General features: G+C 45.1%; 1 protein-coding gene across 1 annotated transcript in view; it reads right to left on the minus strand.

Annotated features, from left to right (window-relative positions):
- Positions 1-6,643: 6,643 nt before the first annotated feature.
- The window catches only part of LOC144763136 (fatty acid-binding protein, brain-like), a 248,113-nt gene continuing 230,388 nt past the window's right edge, over positions 6,644-24,368 (minus strand). Inside the window, exon 4 of the mRNA XM_078648457.1 lies at positions 6,644-7,009. Coding sequence (XP_078504583.1) covers positions 6,959-7,009 — 51 coding nt within the window. The 3' untranslated portion in view covers positions 6,644-6,958. The remainder of the gene's footprint in view (positions 7,010-24,368) is intronic.

Genomic DNA, 24,368 nt, shown 5'->3' on the forward strand with positions numbered 1-24,368 from the left:
TGAGTTCCACGCTTTATGGTGCAGAGTTGTAGGCCTTTGAAAACCTTAGGTCGATCTCTGTTCTAGAAACAAAATTCTTAAGAAAAATTATAGGCGTCCCACAAAGTTCCCCCTCGGGCCCCTTGTTGTATGACCTTGGCAGGAAATCCGTAGTGGACCTGGCTAGATTTCGCCCACTCTCATATTGGCGGAGGCTATGGACTACAAAGAAATTAAAACACTATGCGTCAGGCATTATGGATGTAATTCTGACAGATAGCCAATATAGAATTAAATGGTTCAGGGAAATTAAGTTCCTCCTTGAAATGATGGGTATGAGTGTTCTATGGACAGATCCTGCCAATGCCTCCTTTCCTTCCAAAGAATCATTAAAGGCGAAATATGGGGAAATGGTGTTTCGTAACACATATCGCAGCCAATCCTCATCATTAACGGGCAAATTTATGAAATTTAAATCTTCTCCCTGTTTTGAGCAATACTGGGACATTATCACAAAACCCTTTGACCGGAAATTATATTTCCAGTTAAGGGCAGGCACTCTGCCAACTAGATCTTTTACTGCAAAGTGGGGCAAAGTTGAATGTGATAAATGCCCCTTCTGCTCAGATCAAACTGAAACAGTAGCCCATGTCCTCCTAGCCTGCCCCGCATACATTACTCCTCGGCGTGCATGGCTAAGACCGATATGCAAACTACTGGGCCTAAATAACTGTGCTTTGGCAATGAGAGTACTCTGTTCTGACTCCACACCATCTATTGCTATAGCAATGGCCAAATTCTTAAGCTGGTCATGGAGTATACGCATGCGCCACGTTGGTGGACCCCTAAGCTGAGTAATACTTAAATCCCTTTGCCCGCAATAACAGTCCCAATTAATTACTCTGTACTATGACTAGATCTTTTTTATATCTTTTTTATCAAATGGTTTTTATGTCTCTTTTTACTTCGTATATACAGATTGTATATTTTAACGTTTTGTAAATTTAAGGTTTTTAACGCATCTGTACCTTTTATTTTATTTTTTTTTAAAAATTATTATATGTATGTGCTTTACGACTTAATTGTCTTAATTGTTGATTGCTTATTGACACTTATTGACAGTTCTTGAGCACATTTGACCTAACTGCTGACTATTGACAAATCAGACTAGCAAGGATGCCAAACCAAAAACAGCATTTTCGACCCCTAGTGGGCATTATCAATTTATTGTGATGCCCTTTGGTTTGAAGAATGCACTTGCCACATTCCAAAGGCTGGTGAACAAAGTTCTCACAGGTCTGGAAGCCTATAGTGCAGCATATCTTGATGATATAGCTGTCTTTAGCTCCACCTGGGAGGGTCACCTGGTCCACCTAAAGAATATTTTGGAGGCTCTGCAGAAAGCAGGCCTCACTATCAAGGCTGCTAAGTGCCAGATGGGGCAGTACACGTTTGTGTACCTTGGCCACCTTGTGGGTGGAGGAAATGTTCAACCCCTACAGAGCAAAATCCAGACCATAATGAACTGGGTTGCTCCAACTACCCAGACTCAGGTCAGAGCTTTCTTGGGCCTGACTGGGCATTACAGGAGATGTTTAAAAGGATATGAGTCCCTAGTGACTCCTTTGAATGATCTCACCTCCAAGAAAATGCCCAAGAAAGTTCAGTGGACAGTTAGCTGTCAGAAGGCATTTGATGATCTCAAGCAGGCCATGTCCTGACTACTCCAAGCAATTTATTGTCCACACAGATGCATCTGAGTTGGGGGTAGTGGCTGTGATGTCACAACTTAATGCAGGAGGCCAGGATCAACCAGTATCTTTTATTAGCAGAAGGTTGACCCCGAGAGAGAAACATTAGTCTGCGTTAAAGAGGGAAGCCTTTGCTGAGGTCTGGGCCCTGAAGAGGTCGATGCCATTCTTGTTTGGTACTCACTTCATTGTTCAGACAGACCATAAGCCCCTCTAATGGCTAAATATATGAAGGGTGAAACCCCCAAACTTTTGAGGTGGTCCATTTCTCAACAAGGGATGGACTATACAGTGGAGCATATACCTGGGAGTAACTATGCCAATGCAGATGGACTCTCCAGATATTTCCACTTAGAAAATGAAGACTCAACTGGGCAAGGTTAGTCTCATCTCCTTACATTGGGGGTGGGGGGTTGTGTAGGAAAGTAGGATCTGCTTCTTATGGTTACAACTACTTTTTGCTTGATGTGATGCTGTCTTTGACTTGTCTGACTGGAATCCTGCTAATCAGGAACCCAGTCTATCTGCTTTCTCCCTAAACAGTTGTGTTTAGTACCTAGCTCCATCCCAGATCGGATACTGGGGTACCCCTTGTCAGCCCCTAGTATATGGTACCCAGAGCAAAGGTACCCCAGAGGTCTCCCATGGGGTGAAGCATGCATTATGCCACCTATGACACACCATTCAGAATGGAACAACAGGCCAGCCATTGCAGCCTGTGTAAGTTGGTGCATGTACCACGTACTAAAGATATAGGTTTACTATATCTATGGATCAGTGCACTTAAAACCTATAAGTCACCCCCATTGCAGGCCTTTACAATCCTGAGGGCAGGATGCTTGGTTCTAAGTGAGAGAGTGCTCCTGCATGAGCAGGACAACCCTGCAGCCTACGGAGTCCATTATCCCGGGTTGTCAGTGAAGCCGACATATACTATATAGAGGGGCACTGTGTAATCGAGCGATGACCATGTTGAAAATGGCTGAAACGAATCCTATCATGTTTGATATCAAACATGTTTGAATCATACCCCAACACCGTAAATGGTGTGGGAGGTATAATTCCAAGCACTGGAAGGGCCCCCCTTTAGGCTGTCAGTGTTCCTGGTACCAGCCTTGTAGTCCTGGATAGCAAACAATGGTTGCTGCCCATCAGTGACACATGTCTGCCCTCCTACTGCTGCGCCAGGCTCAAGCAGAGGAAGGCAGAACAATAGGCATCCTGTCACAGGAAGTTGTGACCACCTCCCAGACAGGATTTTGTGTATTAGGGCAGGGTGGGTGCATTTGGTGTCCCTGTGCCTAGTCCAGTTCAAACCAGTCCTGGGAGCTGTTAGCTCCTGCTCTGGTGCAAAACTGGACAAGGACATGGGAGTAACCTCCCCCTGTCCAGACCCTCCCCTGGAAGGGTCCCCTGAATCTTCCCAACCCTTTCCCTAGGGTACTTAAGGGCGTACCTGGGTGTAGGGTGCTAGATTCGTTGTGGGATAAGATTCAGAGCTGAAACCACTGCATTTCTACCGTCTGGGCAATCTGGACTTCGTTTGGGCCTGACTTTGTCTCCCTTCCAGTCTGCTGCATCATCAGTGCCTGTGCATCAACAGTAACCTTCCAAGGCCTGTGAAGTATCAAGGACAACCAAAGTAATCTCCCTTAGAGTGAAGTAGTTATTCCCCTGCATTCGCAGGCACCGCAATGAAGACGACCGGTCTACAGATCCAGAGCTTCTCTAGACTCTGTGGGTTCTGCAACACAGGTGGTGGTTTTCCCCAACTCTCGAGGCCTGCTCTACCCTCTTACCAAGTTTGTGTCCAGTAGTCCTTGTGGGGGTTGCAATAACAGAACCCCTGTGTACTGCGTCCCCATTGCAGTTGAAAATGCTAGTTGACATCTTTGTAAGAAGGTCTTCGGGCTCCAAGTAGCTCCAACCTCGAGCATCTCCAGTGACCAGAATCTTCGGCTACACTGCATTGTGTGCAGCGTGGCATGCATCTTTTGGTGAGCTGCTTGATGTCCTCTCACAATTCCTGTTGCTTTGGTCTGTGGGTCCATTTGAGGGTCACCTTTGTTTTCCTTGGGCTCCCCTGATTGGTTGCGCCTGCTTGTGGTGAGGCTCCTGGACCTTGCTGGTCCCAACCGTGCACATTCTTGACTTCTTGCATGGATTGCATTTTCCAAGGTTTGTTGGTGCTCCCGCTGGACACTGACCCCAATGCCCTCGACATCCTTCATGGGACAGCTCGTATCCAGGTCCTGGTCGTCCTCAGCGTCGCCTGGTCCCCGCAGCTGCAGAGTCAAGGTCACCGTCATCTTACCTGAAGCACCCGACATCGGAGGGCATCCATCTTCCAAGTCTCCTACTCACCCGGAGTGACATCGACACTGTCTCCTCTGCTTTCAGGTACTCCTTTTCAAGCGTCCACATTCAGATTCCACTGGACACGTTCTCCTCTTCCAGCAGCGGCACTTTCCTGAAGTCCTCCTTTGAGTTCCATAGCAGTTTCCGATGCTACTTAACACCTATGCACCCGGCTTCCCTGGGATAGGTAACTTGGGTACAACGATATCCAGGGGTGTGGTGGCTCTCCAACCTTCTGTCTTCCACTGGTTTTCTTCAGGGTCCACTGGGAAGGGTTCCTAATCTTTAAAAATCTAATCGCGACTTGCACATAGACTTGTTCACACACTGCACACGCTCTACGTGGGGTCCCTATCTACTTACCTTGGGTGGTTCTGTGGGTACTCAGCAATTCTACGTCCTCTCGACATCATCCTGACTAGTCGTGGTTCTTATGCCACTTTCTTAGTATATGGTTTAGTCCCCCGGGGCCCACTGTGTATTATTGCTATTTACTGTGATTTATTACTTAAAGTATTGTGTGCTTTGGGCCCGATTCACAGAACTAAATCCTAAACTTACAACCATTTTGGTATTTACGGAAGGCACTTACTCATTTTGGTATTCATAGAAGCCACTTACTCATTTTGGCATTCACAGAAGGCACTTACTCATCAATGAGTAAGTGCCTTCTGTGAATACCAAAATGAGTAAGTTACTCAAAATGAGTAAGTTACTTATTTTGGTATTCACAGAAGGCACTTACTCATCAATGAGTAAGTGCCATTTGTGAATACCAAAATGAGTAAGTTACTCAAAATGAGTAAGTTACTCATTTTGGTTTTCCCAGAGGGTACTGCCTTCTGTGAATAACAAAATGGGAAGGTGCCTTCTGTGAATACCAAAATGAGTAAGTGCCTTCGGTGAATACCAAAATGGTAGTAAGTTCAGGATTTTGTCTTAAGTTAGTTCTGTGAATCAGGCCCTTTGTGTCTATCTCCGTGTAGGAGACACTGTAACATACTAGATTGGGTTATATAATAAATACACATTCAAAAAAATACTTTGTGGTGTTCTCTTTTCATTTAATCTATACTGTAAGATTAAACTCTGGTAAAACACGCTGCTTTACACTCCTGAAGGCTGCTCTCCATAGCTACCACTTGGATAGCTCTCGAAGGTTGTTTGAGACCTTTTAAATCACCAAAAGGGTTGTATGACTGGTGCAAAGTGCCCACTTACATTAGTGGACATCATATACTAGGCCAGCTTCTCACAGTCATAAAGACAGAGTATTTGAGCCAATTTTGAAATACACTGTACTTGATAACTTGTCACTCACCACCACAACTTCACCGTAAAAAAACCCAGCTTGGCTCGAATCAGGCATCAATCTTAGCACACCCTGGAAACATTCGATGATCAGGGTGAGAACCCTATGATGAAGCATGTCACCGACTAGGTAGGTGAGTGAGGGTTTTTTTAAACAACCTCAGGGTTTCCTAGGCAGTTCACACACCCGGTATATCTACCTAAAGTTTAGAGACAGGTGTGTGCTTTATAACAAACCCGTTCTTTTTATTTTGATACGATTACTTGGGAAGAGGGACAGGCTTGTCTCCTGACTTGTCACTATCATATTGTTGTAGAGACTTAGGGCGAGATGTACAACGGCCCAAATAGCGCCTCGCAAATTGCGAGTCGCAAAAGACTCGCAATTTGCGAGGCGCTATTTAGGATGTACAACAGTGTGTAACACACGGTTAGTGATTCCCAATGGGGTCGCAAATAGAGAGGCTCATGAATATTAATGAGACTCCTCGCAATTTGTGACCCCATTGGGAATGGCAGGCCCTCCCAGGTATTGTGGCCTGCTGGGCTCAGCAGACCACCATGTCCGGGACTGCTTTTAAATAAAGTATTTTTTTTTTCTCAAATGCAGACCGTTTTTCCTTAAAGGAAAACAGGATGCAATAAAAAAAAAAAAAACGTTTTTGTTTACATTTTTTAAGGGCGGGCAGTGGTCCCTGCGGCCCCATTACCACCCTCTTCAAGAGGGTGGTAATTTGCAAGTGTTTTGTGCTCGCAATTGCAGACACAAAACATCTGAACGTAGGGTTGCGCACTCTATTAGGAAGGGAACGCCCCTTCCTAATAGCGAGTCGGAAAACCCCTATTTTGCAAGTCGCAAAAAATTGTGACTCGCAAAATAAGGTTTGTACATACCCCATGCCATTTCTGCATGCGCAAACGGGTTCGCAAACCCATATGCGCATGCAAAAATGGTCGTACATCTGGCCCTAAGTACAAAGTAGTCAAATTCACTTGATATAGGTATGTGAATATAAATAGTTCTACAACATGATGTAACAATATGTAGTAATAACTTACATTTACCCTAGCACTTATACTTGTACATTACAGATCCAGATCCTTTCCTAATGATGCCACATTATTTACTGCATTTATTGACCCATAGACCGGTCAGTCTGCATACACAAGCGGTCTATAAACACAACTGTGTATCCGGTCAGGAACCATAAAGTATGTGTAAGTATGAAATGAAGCAGCATATCTGTCGATGTAAAACGTCTTTATTTTAATTTAACCTTAATTTAAAAAAGAAAATTCATGTAAAAATAGCTCACGAATTTATTAGAAATACACGTTTAGTTAATTTCATAAACAGTTGCCACACACTGGCTGGTAACACTTAGAACCCTGCATTGCCTTCCGAGTGGTGTAAAGGCAGGCGCTGTACATCTGCCTAGAAAATTGTAGTAACGTGTTAATTCACGCTGCCACTGGTGAAGGTGAAGACAGTTTATCCACTTCATTGAGGGCAAGTAACACTTCAACTGGCACGAGTGCTGCACCGGACAATTGGATGTCTATGCTTTCTGGTAACGACGCACCGCAGTGACGTTACCAAAGGTTAAAGTCTGCAGGTGAAAAAACAATACAAAATCATTAGTGAGACGATGAAGGAACTGTAACATCTGTCTGCTGAGAGCACACAACCGGTTTTAGGTTGAGCCTGGGTAGCGCATGCGCTGCTGCGAGGCATGCAGTAGTGGAGTACGGCTTTATAGCCCCACCCACTCTGCGCCCATATTTTTAATTGGCTTGTGTCATTGTCCTTAGTAAATGCTGGCTTCCAAGTCGTTATCAAGCTTGTAAGCCCCTCCTTGGTACCGCCTAGTCTGCATTTGCTACCTCCCATACGACTGGACCTTTTACTGGTGTTGTTACATGGTCTGCTCACATGGTCTGCTTTAGAAGTCGGAGAGCGCTATTTTATTTAATGCTCTTCCCCTATTCCACCCACTACCTCGCAGCATGCTGGCCGCATTTATTTGAATTTTTACTAATGGCGGACCGTTTTAACTAAAGCGGGCTTGTTTTTTAAATTTATTTTAGAGGCCGCACCTATTTAAATATTTTGTTTACCAGCGCCCATGCAGCGCTTTCACATTCATAAAGGCTGCGCCAATTTCTTTACACGAACCGCGTCTAAAGAAAGGTACGCGACTGACATTAAAGTGAAAACGTGGCCAGGGCGATTTTACCTCCCCCAAAAAATCTGTTTATCAACTTGACAAACCAATGCTTTTTTTTTGTCAAAGCCCCCATGCCGCGGTTTCACTTTAATGTCAGACACACCCCTTTCTTTAGACGCAGCATGTCTAAAGAAAGGGGTGCGTCCTTCATGAATGTGAAAGCGCCACATGAGCGCTAGTAAAAAAAAACAGATATTTGCCTTGCAATAGGTCTTGCATTTGCAAGAGTTTAAGCTTCTGCATTGCCAAATAGCTTAAACTCTCGTTAATGCGAGATATATTGCATTGCAAATGCTTGTTTCTTGAGTTCACAAGTCGAAAAGGTTGCAAGAGTGTCCTTCTCTCCCCACCAACCACCACCTCTGGCCAATTTCTCTATTTCACTGAATTGTTTTCATGCATGTAAACAGATAACTTATTTTCAAAACATGCACTTTCCTTTTTCCCTTCATTCGCTTTATGCATGCCATCTTTTGGGTATGGTGGCACTGCCGGCTTGAAAGGGTCAGTATGGGCTATTTTTTAAGTACTCTGAATGGACAAAGATTTTAACAAAACTGCTGACACTGGACTTTCAAGCTGGTATTTGGCAGTAGCACGCTGCCCAATAGGCCAGTTCAGCATTGTAAGCAAAGAAATGCAGGGTGCCTATTCCATATTGGGTTATCTGTGTACAATACAACATTTGTTCTGTGTGCATGCTTGCCATGCAGTAGTCCGCGTAGAACATATGAGGTTGAGTGTAGCTTTGTACATAGATGAGATTTAACTCGCTGTTAGACATCAGTATCCGTCATTCATTCACAAAATGCATGCCTGGTAAACCTGACCCAGTTATTGTTTAATAAGGTCTCTGAATGAATATGTTAAAAAGCTATTGTAGCTAATTTGGACTGTTTTATGACAATAGTAACTGCTAGCTTTGCAACTGGTGAAGCAACAGGGGTGCAATAATTTAGGTTCAAGAATAATCTTTAGCCTATGCACCATATTCTTTTATGACATCTGATGTTTGCATTGGTATGACAGAAGTTGATTCCAGGTTCTGTCATAACAGCAGATCAGTGCTCTTGCTATATCATAACAGGTCAGCAATTTCAAATCATTTCCGCCCCTCATGTCCCAGTACAACAAATACATACAGTCCATTGTGTGAGGCCCTGCAACATGAAAGTTAGAGCAGGTTTAGTTTGGAGCAGGGTCATTTTGATCCCTTCAAAGATACTGTAGGAGAGCATCATAATCATGCTAGTTAGCACTCAAACATATTCTTTGTGATTAATGTTACTAACGAAAGGTATATTTAAAGTACTCCACATAAAAATAATAAAATGTATAAATGTGGCGCATAGAAATGTGACTAATAAACGTTTTACAATTTTTGTATTCAATATTCTAGAAGAAATTAAAGTGTAGATGTGTTTCATTGTGAAGCTGGTGAAATAAAGTGTATGTTTAAACTAATGTTTAAGCATTTATATGTGTAGCAAGAAGAAAACAAGTTACTTACCTGTAACTTTGGTTCCCCAGTATTGGTAACTTTCATAGATTCCCATGCTTTGTATCAATTCCCCGTCGTCAGCCTGGGAGCCTCGGTAAATAGAAAATACCATAGCAGTATGTACAAAAGAGAAAGTAAGGCCTAGGCCTCATCTCATTTTGTAGCCCATCTACCTCTTTGTGTAAAAGAGACTAAAAGTCTGCAACCATCAATCAGATCAGCCTCACCCCATAGAACCCTCAGGAGAGAGCCTCAGATTTTCGCAGCCGTTGTGTAACAGTAACCACTTCTGCTGAAGGCTGAAGGAGGAGGGTGGGCGCATGGGAATCTATGAAAGTTACCAATACTGGGGAACCAAAGTTACAGGTAAGTAACTTGTTTTCTTGCCCCAGTATTGGAACTTTCATGGATTCCCATGCTTTGTATCAGAGTAGCTAGCAGTAAAAAAAACATGCACATTTTGTTACAAGCGTATTCCAACATTTCAGCATAAATATACTCATATAAGCATCTATACTTAGTAACAATACATGTAGAAAACTTATGCGATACAAAATGTGCAATCATAGGAAGGAGGGATAGAAGGGAAAGCTCACCTCTCATTGGAAAAGATTCCTTAGTACAGCTTGACCTACTGCCGCTTCGCTCCTCATGAAAGAGTCCAGGCAGTGATGCTTAGTGAAGGTATGGGCGCTGCTCCATGTGGCCGCCCTGCAAATGTCTTTTATAGGGACTCCAGCGAAGAGAGCTGCTGAAGATGAGACAGATCTTGTGGAGTGAGCTCGAACCTGTCTCTCCAGTGGCTTTCCAGCCGCCTTGTGACAGTAATCAATTGCGCTTGTAATCCAGCGTGAAATCCCTTGCTTTGAGAGAGGAAGTCCTTTCCGAGGTGCACTAAAAGCCACAAAAAGTTGAGATGATTTTCTAAAATCCTTCGTCCTTTCAAGATAAAATTTGAGACATCTCTGGACATCCAAGGAATGAAGAGAACGTTCTGCTGGTGTTGTAGGACGAGGAAAAATGTATTTTAGAACCACTGGTTCCTTCAAATGGAAATCCGAAGGGACCTTCGGGATACATTTTGGATTGTTCCTTAAAAACATAGAATCCTTGCTGAACTGTAGAAAAGGTTCTAGGATGGAGAGAGCTTGCAATTCTCCTACTCTCCTAGCTGAGTTAAGAGCCAGCAGGAGAGCTAATTTCCAAGATAAGAATTTCAAATTCGCTCTGTGAATTGGCTCGAACGGAGGTCTTATCAGATGAGCCAGAACCAGATTAAGATTCCAGGTCGGAGGTGGCGGGCCGCACGGGTGGAAAAACCTTGAAAAGACCTTTCAGGAATTGTTAGATAACTCTAGCTGACCAAAGAGATGGACCCGCATTTGACCTTCTGTACCTTGAAATAGCTGCCAGATGAACTTTGATGGAAGAGTGAGAATGGCCCGATTTAGCCAGTGATAGAATGTAAGGTAGTATCTGATGAGGAGATGAAGAAAATGGATGGATGCGCTCCTTATGACACCAGACAGAAACGCTTCCATTTAGCACGGTATGTCCTATTTGTACTTGGTGCGCGAGCTTGAGATAAAATCTCTTTACATTCCAGAGTAATATCAAGAGTGTGGAATTCTCTGTGCTTTGAGCCAGGCTTTCAAATGGAGAGAGCTCGGACCTGGGTGTATCACCAGTCCCTGGGACATTGTCAACAGAGATGGGATGGGACAAAGGTGATATGGATGATCCTGGGACAGTAGGCGGAGTTCCGTGAACCAGAATTGGCGAGGCCACGCCAGTGCTATCAAGATCATCCTGCAAGGTTCCATCTTTATCTTCCTGAGAAGCTGTGGAATTAGGGGAATTGGAGGAAAGGCGTAACAAAATGCGCCTAACCAGGACATCGAAAGAGCATTCCCCAGTGATCCTCGATGGTGATGCCTGCTTGCATAGAATTGGCATTTCCTGTTTTCTGGAGTCGCAAAAAGGTGTCTATTGTTGGAGTTCCCCAACATTGAAACACTTCCTCTGGAGTGTCTTGATCTAATTCCCAATCGCGACAGGCAGATTTTAGACGACTTAGGGTGTCTCCTGTTGTGTTGAGAGTGCCTGGTAGGTGCTCCTCTGAGAGTACTACATTGTGGAGAATCGCCCATTCCCATATCTCCTGGGCTTCTTTTGAGAGGAGAAGGGATCTTGTACCTCCCTGCTTGTTTATGTAATGCATGGCCATTGTGTTGTCCATCTTGACCAGCACAGTTGTATTTTTAATCCTCGGCTTGAAAGCCTGCAAGGCTATGCGAATCGCTCTGAGTGCCAAGAGATTTATATGAAGACCATGTTCTTCTGCCTTCCAGTTATTGCTCACCTGGAGATCTTGCAAGACTGCGCCCCAGCCTTCCATTGAGGCGTCTGTGGTTAGATTCAGAGGGGATGGAAACATTCTGAATGAAAGAACTCTTGAGATATTTTTCTTTACCGCCCACCAACCTGCTGCCCTTTTTATGGGAGGAGTGACCTTTATCTTGTCCTCTAAAGAGCCTTCCACCTGGCGCCATTGCATATCTAGTTGTTCTTGCAAGGGGGGCATTCTTAATCTGTAATGCGGAACTAATGGTATGCAAGATTATATCAATCCTAGAAAAGATTTGTAGAGTCGAACTGATAGGGATTTTCTCCCCTGTAATCGGATTGCTGAGATTAGTTTCTTCTGCCTCTCTTCCGAAGGGAAAGCTTTGCAAAACCTTGTATCCACAATTGAGCCCAGGAACTTGACCCTCCTGGATGGAACAATGACTGACTTGTCCCAGTTGAAACATATACCCAGGCCTTTGAAAAGTTGGATGCAATTTTCTACTGCCCTTGACGCTGCCTGAGAAGACGGAGCCTTGATAAACCAATCGTCTAGGTAAGGGAAAACTTCTAGCGATTGTTTCCTTAAGAACGCCGCTACCGGGGCCAATACTTTTGTGAAAATCCGCGGAGCGGATCTGAGCCCGAAGGGCAGGACCTTGAACTGAAAGTGGCTCTTGGCTACTGTGAAGCGTAAACATTTTATGTTAGCTGGGTGGATCGGAATGTGGAAATATGCGTCCTGGAGATCCAGAGTCGCCATGTAATCCCCCGGATTTAGAAGACGCAAGACATCCTGAAGAGAGACCATTCGAAAGGAGAATTTTATGAGATAGGTGTTGAGCTTCCTCAGGTCTAAGATCGGGCAACATTTTCCTTCCGTCTTCTGAATGAGGAAAAATCTGGAATAGAACCCTTTTCCTGTTTGTGAGATGGCACTGGTTCTATCGCTCCCTTGGTGAGCAGATGCGAGACTTCGAGATGGAGAAGGTGCAGATGTTTTGATTCTGTGGCGCGAGGGGCTCTTTGAGGTGGTAAATTTTTGAATTCTAATGTATGGCCAAAACGAACGATCTGTAGGACCCACTGATCTGTGGTTATGAGCTTCCAGCAATCGAGAAAATTCGTAATCCTTCCCCCTATCTTGGAAACAAGAGGTGAAGGACCCAGGGCCGGTCCTAGGCATGGGCGATATGGGCAGCTGCCAGGGCCTCGCGCTCAGGGGGCCCCTCCGCCGGCCCCGCAGAGTAGACCACAGAGCAGGGGGCCCGATATGAAATGCAGGAAAAGCGCTGCGTGAACTCGCGCCTACAGTAAGGCACTTAGAGGGGCCTTACATCTTCCCTTTCGCCTGGGGCCTCAGAAGGCCTAGGACCTGCTCTGGAAGGACCAGTAGGCAGAGCCAGGAAGCCACTATTGGCGTTTAGAGGTGTCTCTCCCCTGACGCCCTTGTCTACCTCTGGAAGATTGGCGAGAGAAAGACGTCGATTGATTTTGCCGCTGAGAGTACTGAAGCTTATATGATTGAGAGGATTGCGAATAGGAGGAATATCGTTGTTGATAGCCTCCCCTGTATATAGAAAAACCTTTGCCTCTTGCTCCCCGGAGAGGCACCTTTCGGTATTGGAGCGTGCCCAAGGATTTTGCCGTCTCGGTGTCCTTCTTAATGTCCTGCAAAGCATCATCTATATGCTTGCCAAACAGCATGTCCCCATCAAAAGGCAGATCCAGAATCTTGTTCTGCACCTCCAGGCGAAACCAGGTACATCTCAGCCAACCCTGACGTCTCAGGACCGCCGTCGTAGCAATGTCCATTGCACAATCTATAATTTCTGAGGAAGATCTTTCCCCTTCTTCTAAAATCTTTTTCGCTTCCGTCTTGGCACTCTCTGGAAGCTGATCAATGAAAGAAGAGAGTTCGCACCACATTTGGCGATCGTATCGTCCCAAAATTGCGAGTGCGTTCGAGACCCGAACAAGGAGGCTAGACATCGAAGAGAACCTCTTCCCAACATTATCCAAGCACCTGCCTTCTCTATCTGGCGGTTCCGTCAGGGGTGCCGCGGGGTTCCTCGATTTCCTTTGTGCTGCCTGGGAAATAACCGAGTCCGGTTTAGGTTGACCAATAAGACATGCAGGACTGTCCTCCGGGGCCTTATATTTCTTTTCCAGCCGCGGTAGAACCGGAGTTACAGTAGCTGGAGAGTGCATCACTTTTTTGCCCTCACTCCAAACATGTTCCACAATTGGGATGGAACAAATCAATTTCTTGTAGGGCTCTTTTAAGTCGTAGAGGAAACAGTCTGACAGCATGACAGGAACCGGAAGGCCAAATCGTTTAGATGTCCTTTCCATAAGATTATGGAAGCCCCCTATGTCCGCTGGAGGCGAATCCACAGGGTCCGGAGATGGAGATGCCGGATCAGGGATAACATAGTCGTTCCATTCAGTGTCAGGGTTTTGACTATGCTCCCTATCTTTGTCTTCATAAGAAGAGTCTTCATCATTATCAGGCACTGTAATCACGTTATGCCTTTCAGTCCCAGGCTGTTCACCTTGTCTCTGAGAGGTTGATGCCACAGGAGTAGATAAAGTTTGCTGAGGCGGTGGCGGAAGAGGTGGAATGGTTTCAGAGGTCTGAGATGGGAACCTCTTTTTATAATCTAATAACATCAACTGAAGATCGTTTATCAACGAAGACGGCATGGCCACCATATCCTGGCCAGATGTTTGTTGATGCGTGTCCTGAGGAGTGAATTGAGATTCTGGATGATGTTGATCCAGGAAATAATCGTCAGATTCCGAAGCCTGATACTTCACTTGAAGTTGTGAAAGACTATATGCATCCCCATATGGACTTTTGTCTTCATCCGAATATTCCTCCTCCAGCAGAAGAGGTGGAGGCAATGGTGTTACCCTACGGGGTGATGTCATCTTCGGCGGAATCAGTCTATTCCTTATAGAAATCCTTACTTTTTGGATCGTCGACAGTGTCGTTGATGGTGCCGTCGACGAGGGGATCGTCGTTGCGGGAGAAAGTACTGTCGTCGACGGTGGAACAGCCGTTGACGGAGGGCCGATCGTCGACGGGATCGTCAACGAGGTGGATGTTAGGATCATTGTTGTCGCCGTCGTCGATGTAGTCGTCGTTGTCCTCGTCGTCGATGCCATCGTCGACGGTATCACCTTAGACTGAGAGATCGAAAGCCTCGACGACGAAACCAAGGCAGGAACTGTCGACGACGAAGTCATCATCGATGATGTTGACGGCGAAACTCTCGTCGACGGGCCTGTCGACGGAGTCTCAATTGAAGCCAATGGAGTTTTTGTCATCGTCGTCGACATACCAGAGGAGACCGTCGTCGACGGACGGATTTTCTTCTCTTCTTTTGCTTCCAGAGGTGTACTTGAGGGTTTTTTGACTATCTTCTCTTTTTCTGATGGAGAAGAAGCCACAGAAAGGCCTGGGCTTGCCTTTTTTCCAGATGGCACCTCAGGGAGGAGTCCCTCTTTCTCCTTTAAGTGGTGAGGAGATTTTTTTGGACTAAGCCTTTTAGACCTTTCAGAGGTCTTTTGAGAGGCCTTAGCAGGAGGTTCAGCAGATGTAGAGGGGGAAGACCTAGCCCTTTCAGTAGACCTCCTCGAAGAGGAAAAATCCTCACTATCACTGCACAGAACCTCTTTCCGAGACTTCATTTTCTGCAACCAAGTCAGAAGTCTTCCTTCCCGGTCTCTCAGAGTCTTAGTTGAGAAGGTCCTGCAGATCTTGCACTCAGTGGCTTTGTGGGCTGGATATAAGCAATAAATACACTCTTTATGCTTATCTTCCACATAAAGTCTTTTCTTTGAGCAAGTAGCACAGGCTTTGAATAAAGCTTTCTTTTCAGGCATCCTGAAGAGAAAAAAGGTTGTAGAAATCCAAATGAAGAGAAAACTGAGCAGAGCTCAGAGGAGACTCCCTTAGTACAACGTGCGGTAGGAAATCTGAGGCTCTCTCCTGAGGGTTCTATGGGGTGAGGCTGATCTGATTGGTGGTTGCAGACTTTTGGTCTCTTTTACACAAAGAGGTAGCTTGGCTACAAAATGAGATGAGGCCCTGGCCTTACTTTCCCTTTTGTACATACTGCTATGGTATTTTCTATTTACCGAGGCTCCCAGGCTGACGACGGGGGAATGATACAAAGCATGGGAATCTATGAAAGTTCCAATACTGGGGCAAATTGTATTCGTATTGCTGTATTTGAAATGAGATTTTCGTAATCTTTCCAATATATTCATGCATTAAGAAACTGCAGTTGTAATAAACAACAATGTCTCTAAGGGTGTGAGTTTACCCCTTCACCACGGCGCAAATGTTGCTGCTGTGCAAGGGGGGGCTGGGCGTGGCGCTCAGGAACTCATGACGGCTCCCGGCCGTCATAAATCACGGTGGGCGTGTGCTCATGACGGCCGGGAGCTGCCAGAACTCCGCATACTGATTAATTATCCCGCACAGGCGGGGAATTAACGGCGCGTGGGCGGAGCAGCAACGTTCTGACGGCTCCCGGCCGTCATGAGCACACGTCTATTGTGACTCATGCCGGCCGGGAGCCGTCATGAGCACCGAAGGAGTTAATGGTCAGATTATTGGTAAAACAATTGCTAGGAGCACGCAGAAAAAGCAAGGAGACAAAAAATTCAATGTGACAACGTAAATTTGTTATTTAGATAACTACATATATTTCTTGTACAGATAACTTCATATATTAAAACATGTATGACAAGAGCACTGCGTTACATTAAGTGGTATGTAACCTGGTGGGTAAGAAACTGCAGGGCATATTTACAAGGAAATGGAGTAGTATGGCGTTAAGCACAAAATGCAAATGTCACGCTCCGCCATTCCGAAAACGCAGGGAAGGGCCACTTTTACAAAGATGTAGTGCACCCCTTCGTTTTCCCTATCTCTAGAGCTAAATTAAGCTCCCTAGTGCCAACATAGGCGCCCTTGCAAAATAGTGCAAGGGTGCCTGCTTTGAGGGATTGATTGTTTATGTTCGGGAATGTATCCCCGCCTGCACATAAAGAATTATTAAAGAATTACGATTTGCAACTTCATGTGTGCTGCATTGTGCAGCACACATGGAGTTGCAAATCATCATTTCTTTAATGATTCTTTATGTGTAGGAAGGGATACATTCCCTGATGGAGCAAGGATTCACATATTCTGAAACTTGCTTGTATTCAGCCTTCTCTAAATAACTTATAAATTATTAATCAACATGTTTTGTTTACTTTGATTGACGTGATGGCCAAAGTGTTGGGACAAGTGGTCCTTAACCGCCTTATGGACTGGGCCGATGACCACCAAATCTTCTCAGATATTCAGTTCTGGTTTAGGGCAGGGAGATCAACAACGGACCAGTGCCTGAACCTCTACCTATTGGTCGCAAAATACACCTTAGCCAGTAACGAGGCTGTATACCTAGGGTTTATGGACCTCACCGCAGCTTTCGATCACGTTAACAGAGAGAAGCTGTGGGCCCTGATGACCAGATTAGGAGTTGATGAGGGTCTGGTTAACATACTGAGAGCACTGCATTGGAAGACTTCCGCTAAAGTGCACTATAATTTGGAAGGGGGTACTACGGCTCCTTTTCCCTGTAACAGCGGGGTTAGACAGGGATGCATTTTGGCCCCGTTTTTGTTTTCTTTACATATTAATAATTTAGATCAGGCATTATGAAAACTAAAAGTAGATTCCCCCCGAGTAGGTTCCCGCCCTGTTTCTGTGTTGTTGTACGCAGATGATGCAGTGCTTTTAGCCCGCACTCCTAATGAACTCCAGCGTCTGATAGACGGGTTTGTCAGTTTTATGGATACCTTAGACTTGTCGGCAAACCTGACGAAGTCCTATGTCATGCTGACAGGATCCAAACCCTGCAAGAAGTTCACCTACAGAATAGGCACACACAAATTAGGGCCAGTACAGACATTCCCTTACCTGGGTTTGTTATTTGATGGGCTTTTAAATTTTTAATTTTTAATTGAAGAGCGGTGTTCCAAACAAGTGGCCTCGACTGGGGCGATAATGAACCATGGACGCAGGCTGGGTCGGTGGTCCCCTGAACAAGTCATGAACTTGTACAGCTCAATTTGTTGCTCAAAGGTGGTTTATGGGTCCGAAGTTTGGGGTTTTGTAAGCACCCAGCAGTTACAGGTAGGGGAGAACAAATATTTGAGAAAGGTGCTCAAAACCCCACAAAGTACTCCCGCATACATTATCTATGAAGAACTAGGAAGAGTATACATTGAGGACCTGATAAAGGTCAGACCCCTCATGGCTTGGCTTAAGATTTGGACCAACACGGAGGCTGACCTGAGCAGACAAATTTTCAGAGACTGTATAAAAAAGGGACTAAGGAATGTGTATTCCCTGGCTAAAATACGTGAAGTCCACACTTGAGGGAATCGCTGTAAGGATCTTTTTACTAATCCTACAGAAATTATCCCCCAAGATAAACTTAGAGTTAAAAGAGTTTTTTGGGACTTGGTAGCTTCACGTAGAGCATCTGTAGAAGGAAGTAAAGCCTCAGTCTGTGCCTATAGAATGGTGAAAACAGAGGAAGGAATGGAACCTTACCTCGCTCTTATGTACAATGCACAGGACAGATTTTTAATTACTCGTTTTAGGCTCAACCTTTTACATCACCTACTGGCTGATCCACCAGGTTTTACTTTAACTGTTGAGCAGAAGGGTTCCTGCGGCTGCGACAATAGGTCTCCGCAGGATACCCTTCATTTTGCATTATTATGCCCATTTTATGTTTTACCCAGGCGCAGTTTTCTTGTAGGAATTTTAAAACAGGCAAAGTTTAAACATGCCAAGGTCGCCTTATTATTCTTGCAAAGGGCTAATGATCCTTATACTCTGCTTTGTATCATGATTTTTATTAAGGTTGCTTTAAGGTTAAGGAATTCAAGAGGGCGGTGTTGAATGAATTTTCGGTCAATTGTCTCCAACCATTGTGTTATGAATTGTATTTTATTGATTTTAACTGTATAATATGTACTTTTATGGTATTTTTTAAATACCGAATAAAGATTTATTGTATTGTATTGTAATCAACATGTTTTGTTTACTAATATTTACATTTCACAACATTTCTAGTATCTAGGGGAAGGTTTTCAATGTGCTTTTACTAACAGTAACTAATGCATTAAAATGGCCGCCGAAAACGCGGGAAACCTTCTGCGCATGCGTCTGTCACATCCACGTGGCATGACGTATCTCTCTGCTTGGTGGGAAAACTTTGCTTCTGTGCACTAATGCCAGAAATGGCTGTTTTAAATTTCACATGCTAATGCTTATGCTGCAGCTTGTACTAAACTTGCTCTTCCTGCTTAATCATTAACGCACAAGTTAATATAAAGTAATGGGAATAGGGTAGAGATAAATAGTATACAGTGCATTCATTTATTTCTGTATTCTAATATGTTTCTTTTTGACTTTGCTACTAGCTCATACTTTGGGCCTGACCCTGATACATCTTCCATCTTGGATGACTCTGCACATGCGCACCCTGACTCTGAATTTGCTGAAGCATTGGCATTGAACCCCTGTCAGCTCACTTCTTACCCACGATGTGCCTGGGAACCTGCTCATCTGACTTCTAGAAAGGAAGCTACCAAATACAATGTATTCAAATTGTGTACCAATATTGTAGGGCGACATAAAATCATGGGAAAATAAAATTGTGGGTGGGGATTCAATCAATATAGTTCAAATTGAAATTACATCATCCTAGAATGGTGTGATGACCTCTCCTCGTCTTTCCAACCAATCACTGAAGGGGAACACATAGATTTGCAACATTTAGGGGTGGTACATTGCCCTCGAAATGGTATAACTAAGGTAGGCTCAGATAGAGAAATTGTCCGACTTGTCCGAATAGCTGACCTGTCACTGACCCAACGCACTCAATAGGCGATCGAGAGCAGAGGTGCTGGCGGAGAACTCTGTCAGAAGAATCGATAACCCAATCGGGGTATTAATTGGCTTTCCTAGGGAGAGGGGTGTGACGCTGGCGTTGCACTTAGCTGAGGTCACCTGTCCTGATCTGCACCTGTCTTTTCCCGTGGGCACCTGATTAGTCGGGAGCCTGGTCCTGGTTCGTATTTTGCCCCAGCCCGTGGCCAGGATTGGTCATTGCACCATTCTAGGTAAATATAATCAATATGATATGTCCTTGTGCTATTTCCTTTTCTTACCCTTTCCAGGTACCTATGTCTAAAGGGGTTACTGTAATTTCTTACAAACTTTATGTCCTGCTGGTTATATTCCTGCTTGTAAAATTTATGGTCACGAGATTGAGGCCTTTTTCATTTGACTCAGAAAATCTATCATAGATAAAGGTTTTAAAACTTTCCCTGAGTCTGTGGTTATTATAAGAAAAGTCAATGTGTTTAAATATTACCTGTTTATGCTAACTCCCTGATCCACAGGACTTATAGGAAGGTGACAAGGATTGGTCAGTTATGAGTTACAGGTATAAGTCCTAAATCGGACCTCTGGGCAAACTGATAGAGTAATTAAATAAGTAAATTGGTTAGGCAGGACTACTAGTTCAATGTGTGAATGTTGTATGGGCCCAAGGTGAGTATGGTAAAACTGAGCTAGTTGGTCCCTGCGCGCTCTATCACCAGCATAGGCACCCTTGCACAATAGTGCAAGTGTGCCTGCTTTGAGGGATTGATTGTTTATGTGCGGGAATGTATCCTTTTCTGCACATAAAGAATTATTAAAGAATTACGATTTGCAACTTCATGTGTGCTGCATTGTGCAGCATACATGGAATTGCAAATCTTCATTTCTTTAATGATTCTTTATGTGTAGGAAGGGATACATTTCTGCACATAAACAATCATTCAGGGTGTTTTGCTGTTTCTATGTTTGCTGCACATTGCAGCACACATAGTAAAATAAGGCAGAGCCCCTATCGCCACGGGAAGTGACGTTTCAGTGGCGATAGGACAGTGGTTCCTAATCTGTGTGCTGCAGCACCCCGGTGCGCCGCATACCAAGCACGCAGTTTGTGGAGCCACTGCTGTAACGTTTCATACGAAGGATGGTGGACTTTTTTTAAGAAAGCTAGAGTTGCGTATAGGTTATCTAAATGATACACACACGGAAATATGTGCAGGCAAATCTTTTTGCGAATATTAAAAACATCTTTCATGATTTAACTTGTGAAAAGCCTATTTGTGCACGTGAGCTAAAGTTACATACGAAAAAAGCCTTGAGAATCAGGCTGTGTATGTTTCTGTAATTGCTGATATTTCACGTAGGCTATACATTATATGCTTGTTAGCAGCCACCAGGTGGCAGCAGTGAATAATAATATAGTATGCGCACAACGTGACATTCCCTCCTCCCCAAATTCCGGCACCTTACCCCCACTATGCCCAAGAACTCTCAGAATCAAGATATGTTGTCCACGGCGTAGCTTTTTATTCCCATCAATCCAAGGAATAAACCACAGACCATTACCAAGGAAAGTATCCTTCTTGGATATATAATAATTATTCACAGCATCACACTTTAGCTGCATCAACATGTTAACGGCAGTAAGGAATTTAGGTACGACATTACATTTTAACTTTAACTCGGCCATACACTAGAACAACTTGGCCGTACATTTGAACTTTACACTTTAACTTTTTAACTCGGCCATACACTAGAACTTGGCCGTACATTTGAATTTGGCCGTCTCGGCCATCAATGTCCCACTCTGCTGCGCACATTGTGCCGGCAGGCCCCAATGCGCTACAGCCAACAGTTGCACTATTTAGCATCCAGGGCACCGCATAACGCACCGGCCCACCGGAGTACCTGCACACAGGCAGCCTCCCCAATATTCTTCTCAGTCCATACATTGTGGGTTAGGGCAGTAGAGTCCAGGACTACCGGCAGGTCAGTCCCTCCTCCCCGCCGATCCACGGCACACATTGAATCTACCCCCTCCTGGGGTCCATGGAATGGCTGCACCTCCATTGTTGTGCATAGGTCTTTGTTGTTAACTGTCAGCGCTCCGCAACGCTTGCTCTTCTGCCGGGTGGGTGGGTGGTTGCCGACGCTCCTGTAATCCAGGCTGTAGTCAGAGGGGACAAAGAGAACGAAACCCCCGTGGCACAGCCTTATATAACCTGCTAGGTTTCGTTTCTTCTAAGTTTCATTTCTCAGACCTCCCAATGACATCACCCCATTCAGCCATCCCTCTTCCGTGGCCAGGGGCCCCAGAGGAGGCTCAGCCCCGTGGCGCAACTAAGGGCGCCCCTCCCCTAGGCGCGGGGGGCGCCTGTCATAGTATGCGCACAACGTGACATTCCCTCCTCCCCAAATTCCGGCACCTTACCCCCACTATGCCCAAGAACTCTCAGAATCAAGATATGTTGTCCACGGCGTAGCTTTTTATTCCCATCAATCCAAGGAATAAACCACAGACCATTACCAAGGAAAGTATCCTTCTTGGATATATAATAATTATTCACAGCATCACACTTTAGCTGCATCAACATGTTAACGGCAGTAAGGAATTTAGGTACGACATTACATTTTAACTTTAACTCGGCCATACACTAGAACAACTTGGCCGTACATTTGAACTTTACACTTTAACTTTTTAACTCGGCCATACACTAGAACTTGGCCGTACATTTGAACTTGGCCGTCTCGGCCATCAATGTCCCACTCTGCTGCGCACATTGTGCCGGCAGGCCCCAATGCGCTACAGCCAACAGTTGCACTATTTAGCATCCAGGGCACCGCATAACGCACCGGCCCACCGGGGTACCTGCACACAGGCAGCCTCCCCAATATTCTTCTCAGTCCATACATTGTGGGTTAGGGCAGTAGAGTCCAGGACTACCGGCAGGTCAGTCCCTCCTCCCCGCCGATCCACGGCACACATTGAATCTACCCCCTCCTGGGGTCCATGGAATGGCTGCACCTCCATTGTTGTGCATAGGTCTTTGTTGTTAACTGTCAGCGCTCCGCCACAGGGTGAGAAGCTCCCCGGCGCACTCGCCCTCCCCCCGCAGACGCTGACTATGGTCCACAACACCTGCCTTTATTTATTTTTTTTTTTATTTTTTTGCCTACTGACGTATTTTATTCTTACAGAACAATGCCAAATTCCTGACTAGAATAAATGGCATACACTGGAAAATATACGGGATAACCTAACTCCATGCACATTTCTTCTCCCATCAGTGGAGAACTCCATGCACCTTTCTTCTCCCATCAGTGGAGAACATAGTATTTCAAAAGTCCGCTGAGCACAGCATGCAGGTAGGCCCTGCCTTGCAACATCCTTTTAGCCTTTCCCAGGGTCCAATCTAGACACCCTCGCCCGTTTACTGTACTATTTCCAGAACGTCCTGCACATTTAATGTCAGCCGGACACCCTTACCCGTCAATAAACGGTATGCACCAGAAAATGCGCAAGATAAATTTACCATATGTCTATGTCCTCTACCATCAATGGAGAACATACTTGTTGAAACGTTCGCAGAGCGCAGCATGCCGGTAGGCCCTGCCTAACAGCAGCCTTCCCCCGGGTCCCATTCAGACCCCTTGGCCATTGATAACTGCATTTACATTTGCTGTGCCCAGCGTGCCATCAGACCCTGCTTGGCAACAATTTATCTCAGGTTCTCACCATGATATCCCTGCCGGTTTATAAATGGCATACACTAAAAAATAAACGGGATAACTTCACCACGTGCCCTTCTTGTCCACCAACAGTGGAGAACATACTTCTGGAGATGTCCGCTGTGCGCAGCATGCCAGCAGGCCCTGCCTTGCAACAACTTTCCCCTAGGTTCCAGCTGAGACATATTTGCCCGTTCCAGCATGAAGTTTGCAGAAAAATGACTCTGACCACGACACTACCTACGGGCACTGCATACCACATTGGCCCCCTGGCAGGTCTTAATTAGCGTCAGATAAAGCTTGAACTGTGCACTACCAGCACTTATGTTCGAATAGTGGGCATCAGAGTAGAATATTGGGCACCTGCCCTCCCTATTGCACAAAGGAAGCACTGCCACCGGGATACCCGATCCCAGGAGAATCCTAGTAATAAACTATGAGGAACCCCTCTTCATACTGTTCCCGTTTTACACTTTCTGAAGAGTACTAACTCGCTACAACGCGATGTACTTTGATAACAATGCATGCTAAGTCACTGTCACCTCCCAGGTGCTTATTGTTGTGTTAAACTAGCTTCTAATGTTAGCCCCCATGTTTTTAAAGGCCTATTGCTATGGCCACCGCCTTGTGGCGACTGTACCCTGCTCCCTTCATCCTGTAGTTTGGTGCTGGGGTATGTGTCACTGCAAACAGTTAGAGGTTTTGACTATGGCTTCGTTTCGTCTGCTCCTGTGCTTGTGTACAGCCACTGCCCAGCCCCGTGGCGCAACTAAGGGCGCCCCTCCCCTAGGCGCGGGGGGCGCCTGTCATTCTGAGTGTCTGGCAAACAAAAAGGGCACTGTTTTTGGGGAAGTAAGGGTTTTTCACCTTCAGAATAAACGTGGGTCTGAAGCCAGGTCTTCAGAGTTTGTGACGTATGATGCATGTGCTGGTTAGTGGTTGTAATGAAAATACAATACATTTATTGTGCATTGGCAGCTCACAGAGAAACATCTAACTATGTGGTGGCAAACTTTCGCTCTGTTAAAAATCTCCACATACAAAATACTTTGGCAGTGTTGTGATTTCTCAATAGTGCTGCCTCTAATCTTCAATTCTTTGGTGTTGAGAAACTGAAGAATGTTTCTCTGGGTGCAGAACGAGGGAATTTCCTTTAATACAGAATGAAAATGGATGCTTTACATTAACTTTAAAGAGCAAGC

The sequence above is a fragment of the Lissotriton helveticus genome, chromosome 6 (assembly GCF_964261635.1).
Source record: "Lissotriton helveticus chromosome 6, aLisHel1.1, whole genome shotgun sequence".
In the NCBI taxonomy this organism is placed as follows: Eukaryota; Metazoa; Chordata; class Amphibia; order Caudata; family Salamandridae; genus Lissotriton; species Lissotriton helveticus.